Source organism: Polyodon spathula, chromosome 9 (genome assembly GCF_017654505.1).
Source record: "Polyodon spathula isolate WHYD16114869_AA chromosome 9, ASM1765450v1, whole genome shotgun sequence".
NCBI classification, from domain to species: Eukaryota; Metazoa; Chordata; class Actinopteri; order Acipenseriformes; family Polyodontidae; genus Polyodon; species Polyodon spathula.
In genome coordinates, this window is record NC_054542.1 from 8,344,000 (window position 1) to 8,368,955 (window position 24,956).

Here is a 24,956-nt window from a genome sequence, read left to right on the forward strand (position 1 = left end):
CCTTGGGCTGCTTGCTCCTCTGTGTGAAAAGGGCTTCCCTTAAATAAATAGCACCCTGGCACTGGAGGAGTTAAGTGAAAGGTGTATAAGGACTGTTAACCCTGAAGTCTCCAGAGTAAACAAGAACCAGCCCATGAATGTGTTTGACTTGTCACTGAAACAAAGCGCTGATGCAGCACCGCAGTGGCAATGCAGGACTGGCTGCAAGTAAGAGCAGTGCTGCACGCAGGCGTGCCCTTTGAGCCCATTAGGAACAGTGATGTGATATGGAGCCAAAAAGAAACAATTGCTTCATTTCCCAGGAGCTAGAACTTGAGCCACTGGTGCACAGGTAACAGTAAACCCCATTTTACAAGATCCTGCTCTGCAACTGAATATCTTTAACTTTCTTTACCTGGGACATGTCCGCTTGTTAATTTAACCATCTCTGTGCTCATCTTAAACATACCCGTGCTGAACACAAACAGGTACCGAACACAGAGGAAGAGACAGTCATAGCTGGTGGGAACCCTGCTGCTCTGGAGAGCTATGGGACACATCTGTAGAGATCCCACACATCATACACACACCATTTGGGTCTGCATCATTGTGCATTAGTTTTGATAAGTTTGTCATTTCTTACTTTGCATGAACCATTTATTTAGGCATTATTTTTCAAGTAAGCCAAAAAGGATGAGGTGTGTTGTAAACAACACCTCTGACCGTCCTCACCTCTTCAATAGAGCTCCTCAGGACAAAGGGGAGCCACATCTTAACACAGTCCAGACCCCCAGACCACATCTTAACACAGTCCAGACCCCCAGACCACATCTTAACACAGTCCAGCCCCCCAGACCACATCTTAACACAGTCCAGACCCCCAGACCACATCTTAACACAGTCCAGACCCCCAGACCACATCTTAACACAGTCCAGACCCCCAGACCACATCTTACACACAGACCCCCAGACCACATATTAACACAGTCCAGACCCCCAGACCACATCTTAACACAGACCACATCTTCCAGTCCAGACCCCCAGACCACATCTTAACACACAGTCCAGACCACACCCCCAGACCACATCTTAACACAGTCCAGACCCCCAGACCACATCTTAACACAGTCCAGTCCCCCAGACCACATCTTAACACAGTCCAGACCCCCAGACCACATCTTAACACAGTCCAGACCCCCAGACCACATCTTAACACAGTCCAGACCCCCAGACCACATCTTAATACAGTCCAGACCACATCTTAACCCAGTCCAGACCCCCAGACCACATCTTAACACAGTCCAGCCCCCAGACCACATCTTAACACAGTCCAGACCCCCAGACCACACCACATCCAGACCACATCTTAACACAGTCCAGACCCCCAGACCACATCTTAACACAGTCCAGACCACATCTTAACACAGTCCAGACCCCCAGACCACATCTTAACACATTCCAGACCCCCAGACCACATCTTAACACAGTCCAGTCCCCCAGACCACATCTTAACACAGTCCAGTCCCTCAGACCACATCCACATCCAGACCCCCAGACCACATCTTAACACAGTCCAGACCCCCAGACCACATCTTAACACAGTCCAGTCCCCCAGACCACATCTTAACACAGTCCAGACCCCCAGACCACATCTTAACACAGTCCAGAGTCCCCCCAGACCACATCTTAACACAGTCCAGTCCCCCAGACCACATCTTAACACAGTCCAGACCCCCAGACCACATCTTAACACAGTCCAGTCCCCCAGACCACATCTTAACACAGTCCAGTCCCCCAGACCACATCTTAACACAGTCCAGACCCCCAGACCACATCTTAACACAGTCCAGACCCCCAGACCACATCTTAACGCACTGTGTTAAATGTATTACCCACAGACCTGTCAATCACATACTATATGTACTGCAAGTTTGTTCACTCCTAGGTTTTGTTATTAAAGTGATCATTTCCCCAGCTTCATGATTGAATATAAATCTGATCATTAGATTTATTTTCTTGCATGAAAACTTGCATTAGTTTGCAGAATAGTCACTGGGACTAGAGTTGAATCTGTACTGTACTGTTTAACAGAGATTAATAGCTATACACTGGCAATATTTTAATGAACTATTACAAAGTTGCAAGCGAAGACAATTTCTTCATTTAAGTGTAGAAGCCAGTTTTGTGTCTGCAATAATGTATGTGAACAGAGTTGTGCCCTTTCCAGAAATATTACTGCAATCCTATCTTTGTGTCTGTTGGGTAAGCTATGTCATCATCGCTATCTGCTTGGCAACTGTTTTAACTGATAGGTGTTGTGCTGCTATCATTCTTTTCACTTCCAATATCCCTGAACTATTAACTGTCCTTTCATTTTTATAGTACAGACCAACATCCCAGGATTAAAGCACATATTTCCATGTTCCCATTAGAGATGCATTTCTGATTTCTGAGGTGTATCATCTGATTTGATACCACCTAGGGCTACCCTCTCAGAGCTACAGTGTCTACCCCAAAGCATCCAAAAACAGTTTGTTGCAAGAAATTGAGAATACAGCATCACATGAGGATTTGCACTAGCACAGGGCTAGCCAGCCCTGGTCCCAGAGAGCCCCAATCCTGCAAGTCTTCTGAATAAATAGCATCACATGATTCCTTTAGAACCAGGAAGCAAACATCTGTATGTCACAACAACACATGACTGCAAGCAGAGTGGCTGCCAGTTAGAAATGAGATATACAAAAAAGCATCTGGTCCTTTTAAGATCCTTGTTAGCACAGCTACAACAGTTTTCCACGTCGTGATGCTGTTTTGTGGAGGAATACACATCCGATGTTTTGCCTTTGATTATCTTGCCCTTTATAGAATTTGAAAACAGGTTTTCAGATTTGTTCAGACTTTACTCCAAAGCAAAAGCATGTTCACCGTATTTTAACTGGCAAAAAACAATCAAGAACCAGCTCATTATCATTTACATGATGCTTAGATCTCATTAATGAAGACATAGCAATATTATGTTTTCTATAAAATGCAAACAAAGGTATATATAAACTGATTTCATTGATTATTTTTCAGATATGTGGATTGATATTTCCAGTGTTTACTACATTTATGATATGATGATGTGATGTCTAAATACATGTTAGGATTCAAGATCCTTAATGTCACTTTCTATAACAGCATCCTTACTTTGAATATGTCATCATGCTCTGTGATTGCCTTTTCTATAATTCTCTAAACTCATTTTCTGATGTCTGTCTAAGCAAGTATGTAATTATTACTGATCCTTGCAGGTGACGGCTGATTCTGTTAAAGACCTCACATTAATACAGGGTTTGATCAGCCTGCCAATCAAATGTAACCCTGAATGCACACGTGTTCTAGATTTGCTAGCATTGAGGATGCTCACAGTCTGATCGATCGATCAATTTGCACAGTTTTTTTTGCCTGTATTTCCTCTAATGAAGAACACCGATTCTATTGACATGCATTTGGTATTATAGTGATTCCACTTAACGGTTTTGCGGATTCTTCCATACAGCAGCTATCTGTAACAGCACCTGTAAACCTCACAACTCCTGACTATACAGTCCTGGCTATGCTGGACTATATGACACCCAACTGTATCAGAGCTCGCATCAGCTTGTACTCGCACTCAGCTGCTCCATACCTTACCTTGTTCTGCTCTTAATTATTTTCAGTTTTTTATTTTCGCTCTTAAATATAATTATTTACTCTATATTTTGCTCTTATTTGAATTTGATTTGATTTTTTTCTGATTTTACTGTACTTTATACCTGCTCTTATCTGTAATGTGACACTGTGTAATGTGATATTGTGTAACAGCTGTAAGTCGCCCTGGATAAGGGCTTCTGCTAGGAAGTAAATAATAATAATAATAATAATAATAATAATAATAATAATAATAATAATAAATAATAAATAATAATAATAATCAACCATTAAAAATCGTTGTAAACAGTCCGAAGAATTTGTCAGTCAGTCAATAAAACCCTTTATATATATATATATATATATAGTATATATATAATATATGATATATATACTATATACCATATGGAATAGCGCTATTTTTTGAACGCATGGAACGTTGTATTTAAAACAAATACGAGTGCTAAGCATGTGTATAATATAATTATCCAAATACAAATCAATAAAAAGATCAACAATTCAAAATGAAAATAGGAAACAGTAACATTCCACCGAAATCCAGGATTTTGCGAGCAAATAAAAGCATTTGCACCTTGAACGGACCAAACCATTGTGAAATGTGATGGGAGATTCAATCAGCTGTGCTGGGTTCCAGTGATTGGGAACACTTCATTTAATAACAGTTCGTCTAGCACCGTCCCGTTTTTTGTATTCTCTTTTCTATATATATAGAATATATATATAGAAGGAGATTATAATTAAAATACCGGATTAAATTAAATTAAAGGCGTGTTTAAATATATGTGCTTGTTTTCTTTTTGTTTTAAATAAACGCAATAGTTAATGCATTTTTACCCCCCTTCAGCAATAGTGGTAGAGTCTGAGTGACGGACTGGTTAAAGCTCTGCTCCGAGGCAGATGCGAGCTGTGCGTGTTTCTAATCAATCCGAGCTGTGTGTGTTTCTAATCAATCCGAGCTGTGCGTGTTTCTAATCAATCCGAGCTGTGCGTGTTTCTAATCAATCCGAGCTGTGCGTGTTTCTAATCAATCCGAGCTGTGCGTGTTTCTAATCAATCCGAGCTGTGCGTGTTTCTAATCAATCCGAGCTGTGTGTGTTTCTAATCAATCCGAGCTGTGTGTGTTTCTAATCAATCCGAGGCAGATGCGAGCTGTGTGTGTTTCTAATCAATCCGAGGCAGATGCGAGCTGTGTGTGTTTCTAATCAATCCGAGGCAGATGCGAGCTGTGTGTGTTTCTAATCAATCCGAGGCAGATGCGAGCTGTGTGTGTTTCTAATCAATCCGAGGCAGATGCGAGCTGTGTGTGTTTCTAATCAATCCGAGGCAGATGCGAGCTGTGTGTGTTTCTAATCAATCCGAGGCAGATGCGAGCTGTGTGTGTTTCTAATCAATCCGAGGCAGATGCGAGCTGTGTGTGTTTCTAATCAATCCACGGCGTGCTGGAGGGTCGTGTGCTCTTGGGCTCTTCATTCAAAACAGCGCCTCGCTATCAGCTGTTTTGCATCGCTTTATATTTGATGTGGTTGTAACTCCGGCATCGACCATGAAGACAATCATTGCAGCGTATTCTGGCGTGCTACGAGGTAAGAGTGCTTTCTTTTTATTTGTTTAATGCTGCAGGTTGTAATTTGATTGTTTTGTTATGTGTTCTCGTGTTTTTCACAGTGCTCCGCGTCTGTCTTCACTCGGCAATTCTTGTCATTTTATTTTAAATTAGCTGCCGTGCCCTAATTTTATAAACGTTACGTGAACGGGAAAACAAAATGCACCTGTTTCGGTATGAAATTAGGGGATGCGGCAATGCATGTCTGTCTGTCTCGCTGGTATCGCTCTTGTGCGCGGTAATGCATGTCTGTCTGTTTCGCTGGATATCGCTCTTGTGCGCGGTAATGCATGTCTGTCTGTTTCGCTGGTATCGCTCTTGTGCGCGGTAATGCATGTCTGTCTGTCTCGCTGGTATCGCTCTTGTGCGCGGTAATGCATGTCTGTCTCGCTGGTATCGCTCTTGTGCGCGGTAATGCATCGCTGGTATCTTGTGCGCGGTAATGCATGTCTGTCTGTTTCGCTGGTATCGCTCTTGTGCGCGGTAATGCATGTCTGTCTGTCTGTTTCGCTGGTATCGCTCTTGTGCGCGGTAATGCATGTCTGTCTGTCTCGCTTTGTTTTGAACATGGTCGGCGCAAGGGATGCTGAAGCGGAGCCCTGATGCCACACTGACTGCACTGTGGTGAGAGCAGACTCATGTCCCTGGCTACACATTTAGAGGAGCACTACCACAGTGCCAGTGTACCACACAGAGACCGAAACACAAGCTGCTGCATTGGGACAGTAACGGTGCAAACTCCCCAATAGATCTGAGTGACCAAATAAGATTCAGAGGCTAACTTGTGAAGATTGGGAAGTTGCTTTTAAAAGCGCTGCATTAAGACATGATTCCAGTGGTATCGGCCAGCAGGTGGGTTACTGGCGCTCCATTGCAGTGTGCTGCTGGGTCAGGTCTCGCTGATCATGGGTTCCAAACCCATGCTGTTGGCGTTGCTGGCAATGCTGTAGTCTGCTTTTAGCTGTACTGGGTTCCAGGGTAATCTTCTGGTGTTGTGATGGCATACCAATGGGGTTTGAAGAAACCTGAAGCCATGCAGTTGAGCCTTGTCTTGTAGTGCTGCTGCTGCTGCAACTACATACTGGATGCAAGGTGTAGGAACTGGGCAAGCTGAGACCCCTCCTGGATACTATCACAAAGGGATGTGGGAATTGTGAATCTGGTCTATAATGTACTGGTTAGCCTATGGTACAAGACACTAACATGTGCGTGGAAGGATTTGGTCAGGACCCCAAGAACATTTTTCTAGCTGTATTCTTTTGGGAGCTGACAGGAATACTCTGGTCCGCATCAGCTGCTGAACCCCCTTAGCTACTGTTTGCACAGCTGCTTGACTCCTCAGATTTGAGGTGTAATAGAAATATGAAGCCCTGCCTGTAAGTTTTTTGTGTTAAATTGTTGATTATCTGTGTAGATTGATTTGGGATGGCAGGTGGAGAACACATGTCTATTCCTGTCCTTTTCACCCTCCACAGTCTGACAGGCAGTGTCCTTGGTTTCATGCCGGAATCTCCCTGTGTCCCTTCTCCAAATTGTTGAACTGAAGGCAGTTTGGCAGCCTTGTCAAACATTGTGTTTAATGTCAAATCATCTGTGTGTTTACTAACAACTCCCACTGCTGTGTTTTAACACTTTCATGCACAGCGACTTGATATGGAAGTGCTTCATTTTTTGTGTTTTAAATGGTCTCCTAGTCTTTTATATGGGACAGGAAGATGCAAATGCATGATGTCCTCATGCATGTGCGCCCCCCCCCCCCATATAAAGCAATGGTGTGTTTTTTTATTTGTATTCTGTACTTCATGCATGACAGGGTTAATGTACCCTATGTTAAGCTCCCAACACGAATGTACTGTAACTGTGCACCATTATACAGCTACCAAGCTGTGTCGGATTGGATTCCATGAGGTTTCTCTTAGGGCAACGTGGCAATTGCTCAATGAGACTCTTCATGTGTCTCGGCTATTAACCTAGATTTTGAAAAGGTGCTGCACTATTATTCACTCCTACAGCTCATCGAATTTCTCAGCTTGAATGTATTCATGTAGAAAACTGCAGTGCCAAGGACCCTTGGAAACTGGATTACGCTTAACTGATAATGTAAAGAATGCACTGCATAGCCTAACATGGGCCAAGTTTAATCGTGTTGGTTAAATGGTAAAGCAGCACAGATGGTACTGTTAGATTTAGGACTTTGCATATGCTGTGGTTAATCCAGTTATGTTAATGTGTGTGCAATGGATGCAGATGGACAATTAAGAGGCAATGACTAACACAGCTACAGTATATCAATACTCCTTACTGACTACTGACACAGCTACTGTATATCAATACTCCTTACTGACTACTCAGCTACTGTATATCAATACTCCTTACTGACTACTGACGCAGCTACTGTATATCAATACTCCTTACTGACTACTGACGCAGCTACTGTATATCAATACTCCTTACTGACTACTGACGCAGCTACTGTATATCAATACTCCTTACTGACTACTGACACAGCTACTGTATATCAATACTCCTTACTGACTACTGACGCAGCTACTGTATATCAATACTCCTTACTGACTACTGACGCAGCTACTGTATATCAATACTCCTTACTGACTACTGACGCAGCTACTGTATATCAATACTCCTTACTGACTACTGACGCAGCTACTGTATATCAATACTCCTTACTGACTACTGACGCAGCTACTGTATATCAATACTCCTTACTGACGCAGCTACTGTATATCAATGCTCCTTACTGACTACTGACGCAGCTACTGTATATCAATACTCCTTACTGACTACTGACGCAGCTACTGTATACCAATAAGACCTAGAGAGAGAGAGAGACTCTGACTTGTCACATTACAGATAAGAGCAGGTATAATGTCTCCTGTTTTTTTTTGTTTTTGTTTTTTTTGGACATCTCAGGACAGATTTTGTCCCGTGTTTTGCTGAATTACTGTTCAACCCCTTTTTGTCTGCAAACCTTTAACCCTTTGCGGTCCAGTGATTCAGTGCCTGTCAGGCGCGTCAGGTCCAGTTTATTTTCACACATGCTGTTTATTTTGCATGCACTGTTTAAAAGTAATTTTATTCCCAGTAAAACCAGTTTAAAAGGCCCTGCATATCAACAGGACACTCTGTACTGCATCTCCAGCCCCACCCCTTGTTTGCTGTATTCATTAAATATCTTAGTCTTGCATACTGCTAAATCCTCTCCTGATATCTTGTTTTATTACAGCTTTTCAATAATGTGATCCAAGTCCATTATTCCAAACTCGGCGGTGCTGACTGCAGTATTGTAAGATCTTTAAATTGGCATTAATTGGAGGGGGAGGAGTCTTAATACTGTTTCTTTAAACCGTTCTGGTTCAGATCCGATCCCTTCCACAATAATCTGTACCGATCCTATCACCTCTAACAATAATCTGTACCGATCTGATCACCCCTGACAATACTCTGTACAGATCAGATCCCTTCCACAATACTCTGTACCGATCCGATCACCTCTAACAATACTCTGTACCGATCAGATCCCTTCCACAATACTCTGTACAGATCAGATCCCTTCCACAATACTCTGTACGAGATCAGATACTCTGTACCGATTCCACAATACTCTGTACCGATCAGATCCCTTCCACAATACTCTGTACAGATCAGATCCCTTCCAAAATACTCTGTACAGATCAGATCCCTTCCACAATACTCTGTACCGATCCGATTACCCCTGACAATACTCTGTACCGATCAGATCCCTTCCACAATACTCTGTACCGATCAGATCCCTTCCACAATACTCTGTACAGATCAGATTCCTTCCACAATACCCGGTACCGATCCTATCACCTCTAGCAATACTCTGTACAGATCCAATCCCTTCCACAATACTCCACAGTAGTTTCTAGTCTTGTATGGCCTACAGCAGTATTGCACTAACCGTGAGATTTTCTATGTAAGAACTAAGTTGATTGGTACTGTAGGTATCGCTGTATTGAGTCTACAAGGTTAAGAAGCTGCCTTGATTCAGACAGTCAGCTGCCTTTGCAGTCCTTCCTTCTGCACAATTGGCCCTTCTGTCCAGGAACACGCTGCAAGCCTTGGGGTGCTGGCTGGGGGTTTCCACCAAGGCACCACTGTCACAGATTCAGATGACATGCCTTCCACTTGTGATTGCCTAGTCTTTTCCCTTTTGTCTTTGTTTTTCTTGAGTGGTGCTACATTCACAGCCAGGGCATGACCGGGGGAATGTCTTTGTACAATGTGTAGGGTGGAGTGGTGTTTCTGTTTGTAAAGAGCAGTCTCCACTGAAGGGTGATGAGGTCAGGGATGAGGCGTGTCTCAGAGCAGACCCCCTGTCGTGCACCACGGCTCCTGTGATTGGTTTAGATGAGCAGCACTGTTGGATGCCGCTGTGTGAATGTCTGACACACTGCAGCCACCACTCGGACTCTGCACTTTTATTAATGAACTTCAACAGTATGACTGGGACCCTGTAACGAGCAATAAAGGCAGCATCACAATACTAGATGTAAACAAGGCTGCTTTCCACACCATCTTTGTTTCAAATGGGTTCATATGACTATTTATAGCCCTCAACATTTGTTTCTAATTTAATGGGATTTTTGCATTGAAGGTAGTGCCACCAGGCACCCAGTCTTATTTATGCCATTAAAAAAAACCTTCCAGGTCTGGACAAAGTGGCAGCATTTTGACTTGCACTGAGTGATCCAGGCGCTTGTTGCTGGTTCGTGTGAAAGAGGAGTGTCTTGGTACAGTAACATCTATTCAAACCAGTGTGTCTCTTATAGCAGAGTATTCTTTAGAAACCTCTACATTCAACCTTGCAGGTACTGGAGCCAATTTCCTGTCTGCCATCCAGGATTTGCCTTCGGTTCCCTGGCCCTCCAAGTCAAAGGTTTTGAAGCAGCTGCAGATTATCTCTGTGATGCAATGGGTCCTGTCCTTCCTTGTAATGGGTAAGGCGCTTTCAGGATTATGTAATTGGCTTTTCCGTAGGCTAGACCGGCATTGTGTAGAACTGATGGGATTTCTGTCAATGACTCGTTATCCTTAAAGCTTTATTTTAAAGGATTGTGTGTAGTTTTTTTTTTTTTTTTTTTTGTTTGTTTTTTTTAATTCCATGCTTGCTCCTTTCCCTCGTCAGTCTCGAGTGGATAACCCATTCACTGTGTACAGTCTGCAGTGTTTCTGTTTGAATTGGAAAATGTAAACAAGCATGCACTTTGTAGATTTATATGGGGGGGCATCCCCATGTAAAGACTAGAAGATTTATTTATTTAAATGTCCCCATATGAGATCTCCATGCATGAAAGAGTTAAAGATTGAACCGTGCTGCTGACCCCACTCTGCAGTGGGAGTTGGCAGTGTCTTCACACGCCTCTGTTTTTGTAGGTGCTGTGTGCACTGTGGGTCTGATGTACCTGTTCTTCACGGACTGCTGGCTCATTGCTGCCTTGTACATTGCTTGGCTGGTCTTCGACTGGAATACTCCAAGACAAGGTAAGAATCAAGAGCAGACGATCATGGCAACCACACCCACGTCTGAGTTTATACAGAGCGCCTTTTACAGCTAAAGCCACCCCAGCACTTCTGTAGATTCAAAAACGACACTGTGCAGGACTCTCCTGCCATTAGACAGGGCACACACACCTTGGAATTCCCTAAAACCAGTCACTCTGAAAAGACTGGCGGTGCTGGCTGGGAAAGCCAGGCTCGGAAGGCCTAATGTATGTGTGGGTGCAGAAGGTATCGTTCGGGAGACTTTCATAAGCAAAGCCTATAGAAGTAAGAAGCAGGGTCTTCAAGTCAGTCATGAACCTGAAACAATAAAATGTCCCGAAGGTTTGAGGGCTTCAGAATTGAAAGACTTGTGTTATTGTCCTGCTTTTCTACCACAGCCCCTCCTGTGTACACTATTTCATAATTCACCTTTCTTCTGATGTACAGTGTCAGACCTATTTTATTATTTTTTAAAGTTAATATAATAACACACATTTTTGAAAAAATCAGTAAAGGCGATGTTGCCATTTTCCATTAAACATTCAGTATCAATAATTCTTTACCAGCATGAGTAAACATTGGGGAATGTCTTTGTATCCACATGGATTAGGAGGAAGAAGGTCATCTTGGGTCAGGAACTGGACTGTCTGGAAATTCTTCAGAGATTACTTTCCCATCAGAGTGAGTAATTCTTAATCACCATGGCAACTCATTTACACATTAATATAAACATTAGCGATTCATTCTAGATCCGCAAGAGTACAGCCAGTGTTTAATACTGCCAGACCAGACTGTGAGGCCTCCTGGATCACACCTTCCAAGAGCCCCAGTGGAAATCGCATGATCAGCTGGATGTGAGCAGACTATAGAAAGGTGGCCGTGTTTAGAAGCTGTGCTCCGGTGCCAGTCACCTGTACAAACTCTTGGCAAATCCATAATCTGCCTTGTTATTGATTGCTACACAATGCTGTCATATAAATATAGTGCTGACTATTGGTGTTCTGATGGCAGGTGAGTTGCAGGTTAGACTTTGTCCTGCTGATAGTCGGAAACCCGCTGTGCTTCTAGGTGTTTGTGTGTTCAGGCTTCACTGGCCTTGCATTAGCCAGATAGCAGCAGGTGAACGTTGTCACCTAGTCAGTGAGGAGGGAGTGACTGTTGGGTTAACCGCTGATACGGCACGCTGCAGAACCAGGGCATGCGCGGTTTTCAGATCTGGAATTTATAATCGGGTCGTCGCAAAGCTATTTATTATCGGTCAACGGTAATAAAAGCATTAAAGATGGTATTTGTGCAACAAAATAAAGTGTTTTTGCATATAATAAAATGGAGGAGAATAAACTCATTGCACAGAACTTGAGTGTGTGGTGAGCTTTAACTCCAGTGGTGCAGAAACAGACCCGGGAAAGGTAATGTCACTGGCTGGCTGCTCCCAGGCTAGCTCTTGCTGGTCATAACTTTGCTGTGGTTGTGCACTTTATGATTTGTTTCAGGTTCCTTCACACGCTGTGCAGTGCAGTCACCTTGTCTGTCCTGACCCAGAGACTGCTATATTTATCTCTTGGGTCCTTTGGCCTGTCAGTCTGTTTTAGTGGGACATTTCCCTTTGTCCTGCCAGAGAGTTTGGTAATAATCACTTTGAAAGTTTACAGCTGAGCAACAGTGAGCATGGGGTCAGATACACTGCTTTACAAAACCTCAGTTTGACCTCGGAGTAGCCATCAACTTCTGTGAAGCAAAAATGCTTTTATTTATTGTGTGCATTAATAACAGGAATACTCTTGAGACTGCCGGCATGAAATGTCTTCTGTCTTCTCTCGACCTGTGGCTGTTCCTTTTTAAATAACACCTCTACCCCCACCTCACCCAAATCAGGAATACAACTTGAACACAAATGTCTGGAAGCAACTGAGATGCTGGAGAGTGACTTCAAATTAAATGATATACGGTTTTATGTTGAATATCATGTAAGTTGCTGTCTGGTTGTGTGTGGGTGTTTCCCACCCAATGCGGTATTCTTTCTGCTGATTTGAGTCCACAAAGGAAGCCAGTCTACAGCGTCTGGGTTGCTTCATGACACTTCACAAGCTGTTTTTTATGGGTGAAAAGTCAACTTCCAAAAGTCCAGATTTTTCTGACATGGTGACTAAATGACGAGTCACTCTTTTAAAATCCACACTGTAAAGTGTGAACTTCCCCCTGCTGTCTTACTCTGTAATGTGTTGCTGTACGTTCTGTGTACATTTCAAAGTGCAAAGTTCAGGGGTTTCGTTAGCTGATGCAGTTGGTTACACAAGTTACCTTAACATGAAGGGAGCAGGGTTTCCTTTATGCATGGCTCTACATTTTCCAATGTGTTTTTATACTGATCAGATTAAGAAAGTGACTACTGGTGAAGCTTCTGAATGAATGAAACGGATCATTTCGCTCACTTCTCTCCTAGTTTTAAGATTGGCAACCTTCTCAGTGCAAGATTTTTGTGAATTTGAATATGTGTAGTATGGGCTGGTTTCACAAGACCCTCAGTAGCGCTGATCTTGGCTGACGCCACCTGAAGTAACATTAGCCAATCCCAGAGTAGTGCTGATCCGGGGCTCTGAAACGAGCCGGTTATGTAAATGTACTGTTCTGATTTTACTGTAGATGTCAATGCAGACTTTTCGATCTTCACCCCAAGTCATTGCGGGTATTTGTTGGTTGTAGAACAAGATAAGGAGTAAGGTCAGAATTGCAGTTGCAGGGTTGTAAACGGTGTGCCAGTTATAAGGTGGCAGACGGCTTGCTGTGATTTCAGCTTTTTAAAATGAGTTTCCTAATGTCAGTAAATCAACGGCAGCTGTGAGGCTTGTGCAACTCCTCGGCTCAGCTGGCAGAGTGCCCGTCTGAGGAGCGTGCTGTTGAGACACGTCCTTCAAAAAGCACTGGGGCAGGACTAGGGAATGAGAATTGAGCAGACAGGGCAGGACTAGGGAATGAGAATTGAGCAGACAGGGCAGGACTAGGGAATGAGAATTGGTGTGTTGAGCACAAGGCCCTGCTCACTGCTACAGCCTGCATTGCACTGAGACTGGGACTGACCTTGTACTTCCCGTATTAACAGGAGACATGATTAAGAAGTTAAGCTGATTTCTCAATCACAAATTTAGCAACACTTGAATCTATTGCAGGGAATAATTGATCTCCTGTAGGCGACATTAGGCCATTGCTTGGTCTAATTCCTGAAGCTTGTGAGTAAAACAAGCGCAGATGATCCCCAAAATCCAATCCTGCGTCTACATCTGAATTCCTGTTCACAATCCACACCAAATATCACATGCATGTGCTGCATATATTAGGACCCCAGCTCTAAGTGTGCCCGCATCTAGATTGGGTTGACCCCATCTGGTTGGGGTTAATTAACACTTTTAGAACCCCGAAGTGTGTTTTCGTGTTTGGGGTGGGGTTGTCTTGTGAACGACCCCGTTATGATGCAAAAAATTCTCTTAACCTGAACCCAGTCTGAACGAAGAATCCAGCGTTCACCAACACAGTTTGCAAAAATTAATGAAAACCTTGAAATCTGTGATGTCTTTTTAAAAAAAAAAAAAAAAGTTACCATATTAAAAGCACAGCAAAGTGAAATCAAGCATAGTTACTGTGAACCTTGTAAAGCCCAGAGAGGTATAGTAAAGTGTATGAAGACATGCTCAACTGCCTGCATAGTATAACCGTGGAGAAGCATGAGAAGCGTGGTTCCCTTTTAGAAGGGGGCTGCCCATCGTACTAAGGTTTTGGAACCGTTGGTCCTGTTGCTGTATTGCACAAGCACTAATCATTCCCTGAGGAATGGGTTTCAATAGCAAACAGAAGGTAGCAGTCTGCTTGCTTGCAGGTTCTCTGTACAGTAGATTGAATTTGGTAGTTCGGGTCACAGTATTGTATTGTCGGAATATGCAGCAATTTACTCCTAGAACTGCACCACACTAAGCAGATTTGTTTTATTAGAGAAACTCTGAACCAAGGCAGTGCTGCTACTCCAAAGTTGAAAGGATTATTTGGATAACTGGTGCACATTACGTAAACACGCCTGCTGATAAACAAAACAAGACCTCCATTGATTTTCAAAGAGCATCTTCAGCTGTGTAGCTTAATACAGGGAGTTCAGAATGTGGCAGAAAATGCACAGCATGCATATATACTGACAGTGTCTCTGCTGGCATGTTGGGCAGCCATATGGAACCCACTCTCTGTTGCTGGGACAATTGCATCGACGTTGAGGGTGGTCCACTGGAAGACGCTTGTGGAAACTGTCTGCATGGAACGACATGCTTCTGTTTTTAAAGTCAGAATCCAAATGGAATGCGTGTGAAGTCCATTGCAGTGTTCTGTGTGTTTTAATCAGCATTCTGTTATTCCGCACGATGGATGTTGGAGTGCGTCCCCACACACAGATGGCTGGCGTGGTTAGCTGAGCAATGCTGTTTCATTGACCTTGTACTGCAGGGAGTTCTTTTGGCTCTGGAGTTGTATGGAAAGCTTTATGGTGGCCCATGCAAGAGCCATTCAGAGTTGCACAAGGCTTCCTGCTTATTGATTTCTATTACTTGGCTTGATCGTGCAGTTCTGCTGGGGAGTATACTTGAGCCAAGGTCATTGACCGTGATGGTTGAGTAACAGAAGTGTACCATAACTGACAGCATTTCACTGGGTGGAGGGGTTAATTGATCAGCAGGATTTCAGAATCATTAATCATATCTCCCTTATCTAACAGGGCAGTTTTTATAATGCATATGAAACGGTGTGATCAGCAAATCTGTGCAGTAGGCCAGCAGGTGCCTCCTAATGGCAAGCAGTGTCTGCGAAGTGTAGTTTGATAACTAGTCCATTGAAATGGAGAATTATTTTCCTGTTTGATAGTTGAACACGATTCCCTAAGGGTTGCAGATGTTCTATGATGTTACAAACAGAATTTTATATCTCCATTTTCAAGGTTCCAAATGGTATATTGGCCTAAACCACAAGTCAGATGACATTCGCAGCCTGCATTTGAAAAACAGGATACGTGAAACGGGCATCTCTAATGAATGTTTCACAGTTAGTGTGTTCTGAAAAGCTCTGTGTTCCCTGTGAAAGAATGAAGATTACCTCGCAGTACGTCGTTGCTTTGCAGAGCTTGTTTCATGTTTGGAAAGGTTTCTCCCCCTCCCTCCGTGGCGCTGCAGTATCGGAATGAATGGTTTGGTTTGTGAACGTGGCAGACTGCCGTTAATGAGCTTTCTCAGTCGGGTCCTGGTTGGACCCCAGACCCCAGACCCAGCCTCCTCTCTCCCAGTGTGTTTCACGTTCGATTCTGTTTTTGCAGCTCATTAAAACCCACGCCTTGCTGCCCAGCCGGAATTACATTTTCGGGTACCACCCGCACGGGATCTTCTGCTTCGGAGCCTTCTGCAACTTCGGGACGGAAGCAACTGGCTTCTCCAAGAAGTTCCCTGGGATCCGCCCTCACCTGGCAACCCTAGCTGGGAACTTCCGATTGCCACTCCTCCGGGATTACCTGATGTCTGGAGGTAATCCTCGTCTGTGTTTCACTGTGTCCGCCGTGGGGCTAACGAAACCTCACCTTGGCAGGGGAGTGGATGGAAATAAGACCCCCACCGCACAGCGGTTTGATCCATTCCTGGTTTTGCTAGGAGTTTGATACGACACACACTTGAGCTTGTTGTCGACACACTGGGACTGATGGGGCTCACTTTAAAACCTGGAATGGGGTAAACTGCAGTGCAGTAGAAGTGTACCGCCGCTGTACAAGTCCTACACCAGGGTTCTGGTCCTGACAAGTTCCTACCTGCTGTGGCCTGAGCTGGCTTGTCTCTGGTGTGTAGATGGCAGTTTGGGATATGGATTTAACACGTTCTCGAGGTGTGTGTTTTTTTTTTTTTTTTTTTGAAGATGTGTCTGTTTCAAACTAGCCCCGCCCAGCAGCTCTTATCAAAGAGCAAACCCAGGCAACAAGATATGTTGAACACACTGTAAAACAGGATCCACTGTACTTCAGTTTTGCATTGACAGTGCAAGCCAACCTTGAGACTCTTTGGCCTGTTTTTTGCTTTGTACTTTCTAAAGCTAGAGGTCGTTTTTTTTCCCTGTGTGCAGGTATTTGTCCTGTGAATCGCAATTCCATGGACTACATCCTGTCCCGCAATGGAACTGGGAATGCTGTGGTGATTGTTGTGGGCGGAGCGGCGGAATCCCTGGAGTGTGTTCCTGGGAAGCACTCGGTCACTCTGAAAAACCGCAAAGGGTTTGTGAAGCTGGCCTTGCAGCAAGGGTAAGAGCCTGAGAGTGCGCGGTTACATTGAGAGCCTGTAGTTCATAAGATGCACTACAGTGTAAAAGAATGGGCAGCTGAATCAGAATCCCAAAGAACGGCTTGGAGTTTGCCGGTGGGCGTGGTATGATTTGTGTGTGTATTCTCAACATTATAAACAGAAAAGCTGTGCATGTATATTTACTGCTGCGACCCAAACTCTACACTCAGCTGCTTGTAGTATGATTCAAAACTCATCACAATCTGGACATGGAGATTCAGTGCTCTCTCTCTCCTCTCTCCCCTCCAGTGCTGATCTGGTCCCCGTGTATTCATTTGGGGAGAATGAAGTGTACAAGCAGATCGTCTTCGAGGAGGGCTCTTGGGGGAGGTATCTGCAGAGGAAGTTCCAGAAGCTCATGGGTTTCGCTCCTTGCTTCTTTCACGGCTGTGGGATCTTCTCGACCAACAGCTGGGGACTGGTGCCCTACTGCAAAGACATCAACACTGTTGGTAGGTACCTGTCCACCGGTCCTGTGGGGGGGTTTTACAGCAGTGCTCCCATTGGAAAATGTGAACTGCTGTAACATATTTAAAGGATGGAAGCTAGCCACATCTTGGGGAGCACACACTGCAGGAGCTGAACTGGCTTCACCTGGTGTATTGCATGGAGAGACTTTGCTTGCATGCTGCTCTGTTTGCAAAGAGGAATGTCAAGGACATGTCTGTTTTAATAGAACAGCCTCGGATCTCCGAGTTTGACAGATTTCATGCTGTATGCGCGTGTAAAGGGTTGTTTCAATCTGCATCTAATATATATATTCCACAGACATTGAATTTGTATTGCATTTCTTGTTGCAGTTGGAGAACCTATCACAGTCCCAAAGATAGAAAGCCCCAGCCAGAATGAAGTGGATCTTTACCACGACATGTACGTGCAGAGCCTCCTCAAACTGTTTGACAGATACAAGCTGAAGTTTGGTCTGCTGGAGACAGACACCCTGGCTCTGCACTAGAAGATCTGCAGAGCTGCTGAGGACCGGACCCTGCTCTGCACCTGCTTAACCCTTTCAGCCCTTTATTAACACTGCATGTTACCATGTGCTGTCAGCAGTCACGTAGGAACCTCACCGGACCCAGTCTGAGAGGGGCTACAAATATCGGTGGGGGGGGTGGGGTGCTGTTCTCATGTATGCTCTAAGGAGTTTATTAATCAGCTTAACAAATAATTCAGGACTGAAAGGGTTAAAATGTATTTGATTGTACCAAAAAGAGAACGGAAATCGACGTTCTAACTCGACAGAAAATCATTCCAAACCTGGAGTATCTGAATGCTTCTGTACAGTACTACTGAGTACCCGACAGTGGTTCAAATCATGCTTTCGGGGGGGGGGGGTTGAGCACTTTTTTTTTTTTAATATGCTTGCCACTTAACCCTGTGGTAATCCCATTTTACTGTTAAGTAGCGTAAAGCTTTAAATGCACAAGCAATGCAATTGGAAGGGTTTCATCCCACGAGGTCACACCTGTGGACTCGCAGACCAGAGAGGTGTAGGTGTGTAAGCTTTAGTATTTTGCACTTTTCGTTTGTGCCACTTGGTAATTTTTGAATTTTTGTTGTTGTTAATCTACAGTCTGAGAAGTAGGAGAGGGGGTTTGGTTGGTTTCAGTATTATAAAGGGTATTTTAGAAGGTGTGATCGTAGTGGAAAGTGAGCAGAAATGTAACTGTGAATAAGGACCTGTCAAGAAGAGCAGATGGAGGGGATTGATTTGTGTAAAATTCAAGTGCATACGATGTAATTCCAACTCTTTTGAATGTATAGAATTATTGGCTGGGAGGCGATTTAATGTTATTGTATAAGTGTTTACACGTGTTTTAAACTGATGGGAGGATAGTTTTATTACAGTTTAATTCTAGATTTTGCACTATATCCACATGTTAACCCAATGTGCCTTTCTCGTCTGTACAGCGCACCTTCAGGAGTGTGAATGCATCCCACTGTCTCATTTACTGATACACTATGAAAAATGCCTTAAGTGCTCTGTATTTCTGTGCAATCTTCTACCATATAAATGACGGTGTTTGAAATGTGTTGTATGTTTTTTGACTTGCAAATAAATGTGTAAACATGTTGCATTGTCTCGTTTTGAAATCGCGGTCAACATCGCTGTCGTTGTGTTAGAATAGGGGCTTCAGAGCTTCGGTGTGTTCCACTGACTCTTCTACTCCTCCTTTTTTAAGAATTAAATTAATTTGTATCAAGCACAACAGAGAAAAGTGTCAATAGTAAAACTGATTTAATTCGGGAGGCTTTCTATTAAATGGTAGATATTACTTTTTCATTTCAAAGCAGAAGCGACTCGGCTTTCTTAATGCAGAATGATTTTAATAAATAGCATCTGATTAGAATCGGTCGGTTTGAATGGGACGTGAGCAAGGGGAAATCATCCAGTGGGTACATGGTAGACTCCCAGCAGGAAGAGCAGGTCCGGATGAAGCGCTTTAATGGACGGCGATGTAGTAGCCGCTAGAGGGCGCTAAACCAGCGGCGTTGCAATACTGGTAACAGTTATGCTAGTACTAGTACGGTATTACTATACTAGTATAGTAACACCGTGCGGTTTAGGGGTCGAGGCACCTTTAGGGGTTAGGAGGCTGGCCTGTTCCTACGGGACGGTTTGGCTGGATAACGTCCCATTTAAATCGACTGATTCTAATTGGGTCGGCTGAATAAAGTGTGACCAGCAGAAAATACTTTATTTTTCATTTATAGCTTTAACAAAAATTAATCGCTAACATTTAGCAATCTCGTTTGTAGCCTGCCTTCGTTCTGCTTGGTAATCAAAAATAAAGACTTGGCCAATTTAGTTGTTTTGCAAAAAATACCCGTAAATTAAATCAGTTGTACTATGAACCGGTTTCTCAGTTGTGCTTGACACAGGGATCACTTGAATTCTTCAAGGAGAGCAGGAAAGACGCGCAGACAATCAGAAGCGACAGTTAAAACCGAGTTATTGATTGTGGATCGCAGGCATGCAGAATATTGCTTTAAATGTTTTGTAGAAAGCGAAGGAGTAGTAAGACTTGCAGTGGTCTGTATTTCCAAAGTGTTCACTCCAGTTTATAACTTGAAATGTAATAACCGGGGAGCTAACCTTTGTTTAAAGTTTATTTATTTATTTGTATTTTGACTCTTAATTGCACACCTTGCATATTAACCCTGAAAGAAGCTGGTTTCATTCACATGCCACAGCGACGAGGCAGGAGAGGGCTTAGGAAACACATTATTGGTAAATACCAGCTATACCACAAGCACATAGCAAAGTTAAGCAGGATTGTAAATACCGTTGTGAATGTATTTTATTTCTAGACTTTGTGCTTTGCGGTGGCCCTGGCTATGTGCAGCGCTGTATAAATCCCAAGTTGTTGGTATTACTATTGGTAAGCATGTTAAACTGTGCATTGCAAATCTTTTCCTGGGGGTAGTACGAGCACGTCGTATCGCCTTTTCCACATACCTTACTGTATGAGGACACCTGCTGGCCATCTGATGTAATTACATGTTTTATATACTCTTGTCAAAGATGCAATGAGCAATAGTGAAGTACGATACGCCCCAGTGGAGTTACGGTGAATCTGGTGGGATGAAAGGTGACGCTATTCCTCTATACTGGTGTCCTTTGTCATTGTAAAACGCGCTTTTGTTCAGTTTCAGGTGTACAGTGATCTCTTTCTATGTATCTATATCTATACAGAGAGAGAAAGCAGTGATGACACTTGGTTAGGACATTCTTCAGAACACGTTACTGATTGTATCAGTATCTCAAGGGGAATAGGGAGCTGCCTGTCCATCTGTCTGTACGGTACGCTTGTCCAGCGTTACCTGGCTTCTCCTCGTTTTGAGCGCCGCCCCTAGGCGTGCGGATACTGGCTCGTATTTGAACACCCTGTCGTGTGCTATTGCTTGCTAATAACACCCCACATTGAATCCGAGCAGGCGGGTTCAGCGGGGTCCTGTCACCTCTAACAGAGACAGTGAGATAGTGTGGAAAATAAAAAAAATACAAATCTGCATCTCCAACAAGCTGAATGAAAATCAAAGACAGGGACGCTGGGAAACCACTATACCCTTGAACTTCCCTTGCAAACAACAATAACACTGCGGGCTTCACATGACCTGCCTTTGGGTTCGCGTGAGAAATGGTTTGGTACGCACCTCAATCAGGGGTCATTGTCCGAAACGGCTTTAGTGAATTCAAACCCTCCGGTCTTCACTGAACTATGGGGACTGGTATTTTTAATTAGGGTCAGCGATAAAAGCTGCAGATCGTTGACAGATCACAGAGACCTTGAGACGCAATAGAGAATCAGGAGGTTAGGCAGGTCTGGGTCACAGCCGATAACACGCTTGACCTTGCAAGCGTGAGCACCCTCGCTGCCTTTTATGAAACATGCTTTTCCTGTTACACATGTACACCCGGTACGCACTTGCAATAAGGAAGCCCGCATTTCTATTATTGGTGCGCAACGGGTTAACTGGTAAACTTTAGACTTTAATCTGAAGCGATTACTCCCCTAACGATCTAAATTACGAGGTTTACCTTTAATCCCAAAGAAACCGAACAAAAAAACACGGATATTTGAAGTCTAACAGCACGGCCACTTCTGCAGCAATCAAAGCCGCCGGAATCCCTTTATCACTTATCCATCGATCATGCATTATTGACAGCCCAGTCACAGCATGACCGTACCGACAGCCCTGCAGCATCCACCACGCCCATTTCCCATTGCTAATACCGGCTTAACCAATAGCGAGCAGCACGCCTCTAAAACCCCGCCTCGCTGAGAGATTGACACCGCTCGGAACCAGCCAGCAAGCCGATAGAGGCTTTGACGCTCAGCGCCGGGGCGGAGGAGCGCTGTGATGGTTTCCTGAGTGATCGCGGTTCCCTGCGTGTGTGTTTATTTGGGGGTGCAGACAGGTTATAGCGCTTTCTCTTATTAACCTCTTACAATCACACACTACGCAGGATAGCTTCTTTTTGATTTGTACACCTCCAGTTGTGTTTTTTTTAATCATGGCTAAATCTGGGGAGTGATGCGTAGTTTATTTGAATGAAGCGGAAGCCCGAAGACCCGAAATGAGCTCCACCACCGGCCGGGATGCAGTTGTTTCTGTCGCCGCTGTCAATCTGTCCAACACCGGGGTACCGGTCCCGTCCAGCAGGGCCCTGCACGTCGACCTCCTGTCTCAGCAAGTACGTAGGGCAGCCGGCGCTGGGTGCTCTGCTCTGTACGGAAAGCCCAGTTCACCACCCTGCGCTTCGTGTATGTTGTTGTGTGGGATCTTTTGAGCATGCGATGGCCTTGCATGCTATTGCTCCCAACATATGTACAATACCGGCATGTGTAGAGAGAGCCAGTCAAACCGTACAGCAGCAATTAAAGACAAAAATAATCCACAAGATTGACACACGTCGCCCTGTCACTCGTGAAAGGACATGCAGTTTGCCGCGGCGTTGTTATCAAGCCGCTCCCTCCCTGTCCTCATCTGTGCAAGCGGAACATGGTGGCGACACTATTTCGTGATTAAAGCGTGTCGTGCGTTTTTGGTTTCGTGCCTGGACCTTTGTAATGCCTCAGGAAGTGAAGTACATAAGTACCGCACTGCAAGCCAGTGACGGGGTTCGGGGTTAGAATGAGTATTTAACCGTACCGTGGTCTCGCATATGGACAACGATCAGGGTTTATTCTGATTGAATGTGTTGAAACTGTCAACACTGCCCAGCTGTTGTTTCCTGTAAACGAACATGTAGGATTATTAGTTTCATTATGTGCTTTTTACTGTACCTACAGTACTGAATACACTGTGGCTTGTAATAAAACCTGGAATGGGTGAAGCTGCTATGCAATAGGAGGCTTGCTTTTCCATCCCTGACTGCTGCATGAGCTGTAACTGAAGTGACATGACGGCAGGCAGACTTCACTTTCAAGGGCTGTCTCTCCACAGTTAAAACTACATTCAGGAAGTGAAAATATAACCCAGTGGATTATTAAACAATGTGCTTGGTGAATGCAGTGAGGGCTGCCCTATAGGAGAATGCAGTGTTATTCTACGGTGTGTTCAATATGAACGAATGCCAGTGAGACGGAAATAAGGCTCCTATTGCGTAGCAGTTTCACCCATTCCAGGTGTTAGTGCAAGCCTGATTAGCCACAATATGTACAGGTAACAAGCTCAGGTGTTTCTTATTAAACTCCCAGTAAAACCAGGAATGGATCAAACTGCTATGAAATGGGTATCTTATTTCCATACCTGCTTTAAAAATGGAGATCAGCATGTATAATGGTGACGGAGCAGGCGTGCCCTTGTTTGACGTGATTGTGTTTTCTGCTGGTGTAGAATCAGGGGGCAGGGTTTTGTTTTCTGCTGGTGTAGAATCAGGGGGCAGGGTTTTGTGCAGAGTCTCTGCTGCATACAGATGTGGTGATGTCACAATCCCCTGCACCCACCACTGGCCACCTGGCATGTTCTGATTGCATGTACACAAATCCACGTGTCCTTCTGTACCAGTACGGTTTAATAATGGGGTTTTATTCTGTATTCTGAGGTGGCTGAAGACTTTGGTGTGCTTTCAGTATGGGCCCCCTGTCTTGGTAAACTCTTTTAAAATGACCACTTGCTGTAATATTAATTGTTTTTGCAGATTGTTCTACCGTGCGTGATTATCATGTGATGTTTGCATTGTCAGTTTCTTTCCAAGCGATGGTATCCCAGGAGGGTTGAGCGTTTGGAAATGGCTGCTGCCCCAGGCTTGCAGGAAACCACTCTAAATGATCTCTGACTGGTAAACACAGGAATTGTAGCATTTACATGCTTGCACAACGCTCACAATTATTTCATTAGATGATCTTGCAGAGAGACCATGCTTGCCTCTGGTTGCAGCAACTGACTTCAGAAGAATTCTTCCATTAAGATTCACTGTAGATTAAGTACAGGAAGCCATATTCATGAAATATTTGCATGCCTTTACAGCATATAGGACTAGAAAGCATTTGTATGCCTGTAATTAGGGTACATTTACTGTCACCTGCTTATAGAGCCCAGTGTGTCCCTGTCATTGACATTGTTCACTGAACCACGGCACAATTCATTCGTACGCTGTAAGCTGTTCTGCCGAGGTTAGACTGGAGGAATTTCCTAGTGCCTGAAGTTATGTGGTAATTCCTGATTCAAGCTTTCACTGCTGATTTACTGTAAACAACTGTTCAAGAACAGTGGCATCCGTTTTCCAGGCAGTACGAGCAGTGAAAGAACAATGCATGCTTTACTGTAACTAGCTGAATACGTGGTGTTTCCAGCAGATACTGTACCGAAAGCGGAAAGGAGCCTGAAATCAGAACGTTGTGGCAGCTGAAATAATCGCTGCCTGCTATTAGCCCAGGTGAAATGTTTTACTGTGTTTTTACTTTGTGGACATACAATCCACAGTGTTCATGTCTCACATGGGCAAAGCAAGCAACATGCAGCTGACAGTGCAGAGCGTGCTGTACAAGGGGCACAATGTATTTATCAAGGATAACTGTGTGCAGGGTATTGGAGAGGCACAGGGCTGACAGTGCAGAGCGTGCTGTACAGGGGGCACAATGTATTTATCAATGGTTAACTGTGTGTAGGATATTGGAGAGGCACAGGGCTGACAGTGCAGAGCGTGCTGTACAGGGGGCACAATGTATTTATCAAGGGTTAACTGTGTGCAGGATATTGGAGAGGTACAGGGCTGACAGTGCAGAGCGTGCTGTACAGGGGGCACAATGTATTTATCAAGGGTTAACTGTGTGTAGGATATTGGAGAGGCACAGGGC

General features: G+C 44.1%; 1 protein-coding gene across 1 annotated transcript; it reads left to right on the forward strand.

The window, feature by feature from the left end:
- Positions 1 to 4,544: 4,544 nt before the first annotated feature.
- dgat2 (diacylglycerol O-acyltransferase 2) lies at positions 4,545 to 19,222 on the forward strand. The gene is made up of 8 exons (XM_041258660.1): positions 4,545 to 5,255; positions 10,129 to 10,257; positions 10,694 to 10,801; positions 11,412 to 11,482; positions 16,143 to 16,347; positions 16,934 to 17,108; positions 17,398 to 17,600; positions 17,949 to 19,222. The coding sequence occupies exons 1-8, from the start codon at positions 5,216 to 5,218 to the stop codon at positions 18,101 to 18,103; spliced, it is 1,086 nt and encodes a 361-aa protein (XP_041114594.1). The 5' UTR covers positions 4,545 to 5,215; the 3' UTR covers positions 18,104 to 19,222.
- Positions 19,223 to 24,956: the final 5,734 nt, after the last annotated feature.

Excerpts from the sequence above, each read along its gene's own strand:
- dgat2 (XM_041258660.1), top strand. The coding sequence starts at position 5,216 with ATGAAGACAATCATTGCAGCGTATTCTGGCGTGCTACGAG. Across the intron at positions 10,802-11,411 it reads CTGGAATACTCCAAGACAAG|GAGGAAGAAGGTCATCTTGG; the intron begins GTAAGAATCAAG and ends CACATGGATTAG. Across the intron at positions 16,348-16,933 it reads GGATTACCTGATGTCTGGAG|GTATTTGTCCTGTGAATCGC; the intron begins GTAATCCTCGTC and ends CCCTGTGTGCAG.